This window comes from Fistularia commersonii, chromosome 9 (genome assembly GCF_037954325.1).
Source record: "Fistularia commersonii isolate RoL2024-O1a breed Wild chromosome 9, RoL_Fcom_v1.0, whole genome shotgun sequence".
Taxonomy (NCBI): Eukaryota; Metazoa; Chordata; class Actinopteri; order Syngnathiformes; family Fistulariidae; genus Fistularia; species Fistularia commersonii.
This window is the reverse complement of record NC_141292.1, coordinates 16,805,786-16,808,285: the sequence shown is the minus strand read 5'-3', so window position 1 is coordinate 16,808,285 and position 2,500 is coordinate 16,805,786. Positions and strand designations below refer to the sequence as shown.

The 2,500-nt window shown below is 57.1% G+C and overlaps 1 protein-coding gene across 4 annotated transcripts in view; it reads right to left on the bottom strand.

Moving 5' to 3' along the window:
• The window catches only part of myo18b (myosin XVIIIB), a 44,796-nt gene that overhangs the window by 26,187 nt on the left and 16,109 nt on the right, over positions 1–2,500 (bottom strand). For all 4 annotated transcript variants that reach the window (XM_086152818.1, XM_086152817.1, XM_086152819.1 and 1 more), the window contains 3 exons: positions 1,285–1,429; positions 922–1,092; positions 43–133 (listed from right to left, as the gene is read on the bottom strand). In XM_086152818.1, coding sequence (XP_086008944.1) covers positions 43–133; positions 922–1,092; positions 1,285–1,429 — 407 coding nt within the window. The remainder of the gene's footprint in view (positions 1–42; positions 134–921; positions 1,093–1,284; positions 1,430–2,500) is intronic.

Here is a 2,500-nt window from a genome sequence, read left to right as displayed (position 1 = left end):
CGACACGGGGGCGCGGCCGATCGGTTTGTTTCCGGGCGCTACCTGTTGATGAGCGACACCACGGAGGAGAAAAGCTCTTCGTAAAGTCCGGCGGCCATTCCTTCCACGCACTGCAGCGCCGACAGCCTGGGACCTGCAGGGAGACGGGACGCCATGACGACAGGGCGCCATGACGACAGGACGCCATGACGACAGGACGCCATGACGACAGGGCGCCATGACGACAAGACGCCATGACGACAGGGCGCCATGACAACAAGACGCCATGACGACAGGGCGCCATGACGACAAGACGCCATGACAACAAGACGCCATGACGACAGGACGCCACAATGACAGGACGCCATGACGACAAGACGCCATGACGACAGGACGCCATGACGACAAGACACCTCAACGACAGGACGCCATGACGACAAGACGCCATGACGACAGGATGCCACAATGACAGGACGCCATGACGACAGACGCCATGACGACAAGACGCCATGACGACAGACGCCATGACGACAAGACGCCATGACGACAGGATGCCATGACAACAGGACGCCACGACGACAGGACGCCACGACAACAAGACGCCATGACGACAAGACGCCATGACAACATGACGCCATGATGACAGGACGCCATGACGACAAGACGCCTCAACGACAGGACGCCATAATGACAGGACGCCATGACGCTTGTCACGTGACAACAGAACAACGTGACGGCGTGGGAACGCTGTAGCAACAGAACTCCAGCGGGTGAGATCGCCATGGCGACACAACAGCGTGATACCATGACGACACCATCACACGGCGACACGGCGATGATCACACAACGGCAACAGAGCGGGAAACGTCTCCGCTGATTATTCCGTCCCCACGAGTTGACTATCTCGTGGGAACGAGATGCATTTGCGTCGGCGCCACTCACCCTCCTCCCCTTCGGCGCCGCCGTTGCGCTCCCTGACGCCCCCGGTGGCCTTCTGCAGCAGCTGCCGGAGGTGGTGCTTGAAGACGGCGGTGTGCAGGTCGTCGCCCTCGCAGCCAAGGACGCTGCTCGCCACCTGGGCGCTGTCGAAGTTCACAAACTGTCTCCTGCCCACTGATGAGCGTGCACACACACACACACACACACACACTTAGAATTGCTACCTATCCAAGCATGTTTTAATGCCTGGTTTCTCACTTTCAAAGTGGAAACCTGCAGCTTTTTCGGTCAGATGCTGCCCCCTTGTGGACACTTTATGAACCGCACAGTCCACCAGGGGGCGCAAAGGTACCGTCCGTCAGTTACCTTTACAGGCCCCGGCGGCTCCTAGGTGGTAAATGCCGGCCAGGACGTGCCAGATCGCCTTCCGCTCGCCGGCCGAGAAGCCGAGCGTCTCCATGGCGGCCAGAAGCTTGGCAAAGCCGACGGACGCCCGCTGCTTTTCCTCCACCTGTGAGCAGACGGAGGCGATGAGCGGAACGAAGCGACCTCTTGCACAGGTCGCATCTTCTTCCTCTTCTTCTTGTTACCTGCCCTTACATCCGGGAGGAGCCACATACCTCAATTCCTGCTTCCTGTTTGTGTAGCCTTCACAAGCCGGAGCAATATCTGACACCTTCTGCAAGGTGTCCCGTGAATGTTCGTATGCTAAGATGCTAAGATGCGCCGCGTCCCCCAGGCGACACGTTTCTGGGACGCTGCTGATGGGAAACCCCAGAGATCCCTGGAGACGTAGCCCGAACTGCAGGCGACAGGCTACCTTGAGGCAACTCTTTCACAAGAGTACCATTCGTCCCAAAAGTACGGCAACACTTTTGGGACTGTTGTGAGGGAGTCCCTCGAATCAGAAGGCCGGCAGTTCCACCCCCGGCTACTCCCATCTGCATGCCAAAGTGTCCTTTGGAAAGTTACCAAACGCCCCTGTCGTCCCCCAGTGGCTTGGTTGGCACCTTGCAAGACGGCGGCCAGCTTTGCGTGCGAACAGGTGAACATTATCTAGTGTAGAGTACTTTGAAACCACAAGGCGTGAAAGAGGTACATAAGTGGAGAACATCTACCATAACCTACAGTGGCCTGCAGCATAACTTGTAACTAGCAGAATCAGCAATATGGTGCCGTACAAGTGCAGTCCATATGGGAGGTAGTCGGGGGGGTCGTTTTTAGATTAGGGGGAAGGGGTAGTACGGAGGTGGGTTGAAAGGGGATCCAACTCAAGAGACCAGGGTGGAGGGAGCAGGAAGAGAAGGTGAGATGGAGGGTAAGCCTGTGTGCACCTTCAAATGGCACCTCTTGAGGAAGGTATGCACAACTCTTCAAATGGCTCTGAGGATGAAGGCAAGGGTCGAAGGGGATGCAGAGGGGGGGTAGGACTTGAGTTTTGGGGGTGGGGGATGGAACTTCACAAGTCCCAGGGGGGGCGTCCACTTCCTGCACAAACATTTGGAAAAGGAATACCGGCTTCTCTGTATAATGTCCATGGACAGACAGCCTCAGGTGATGTTTAGTGATGCCACCGTGATGT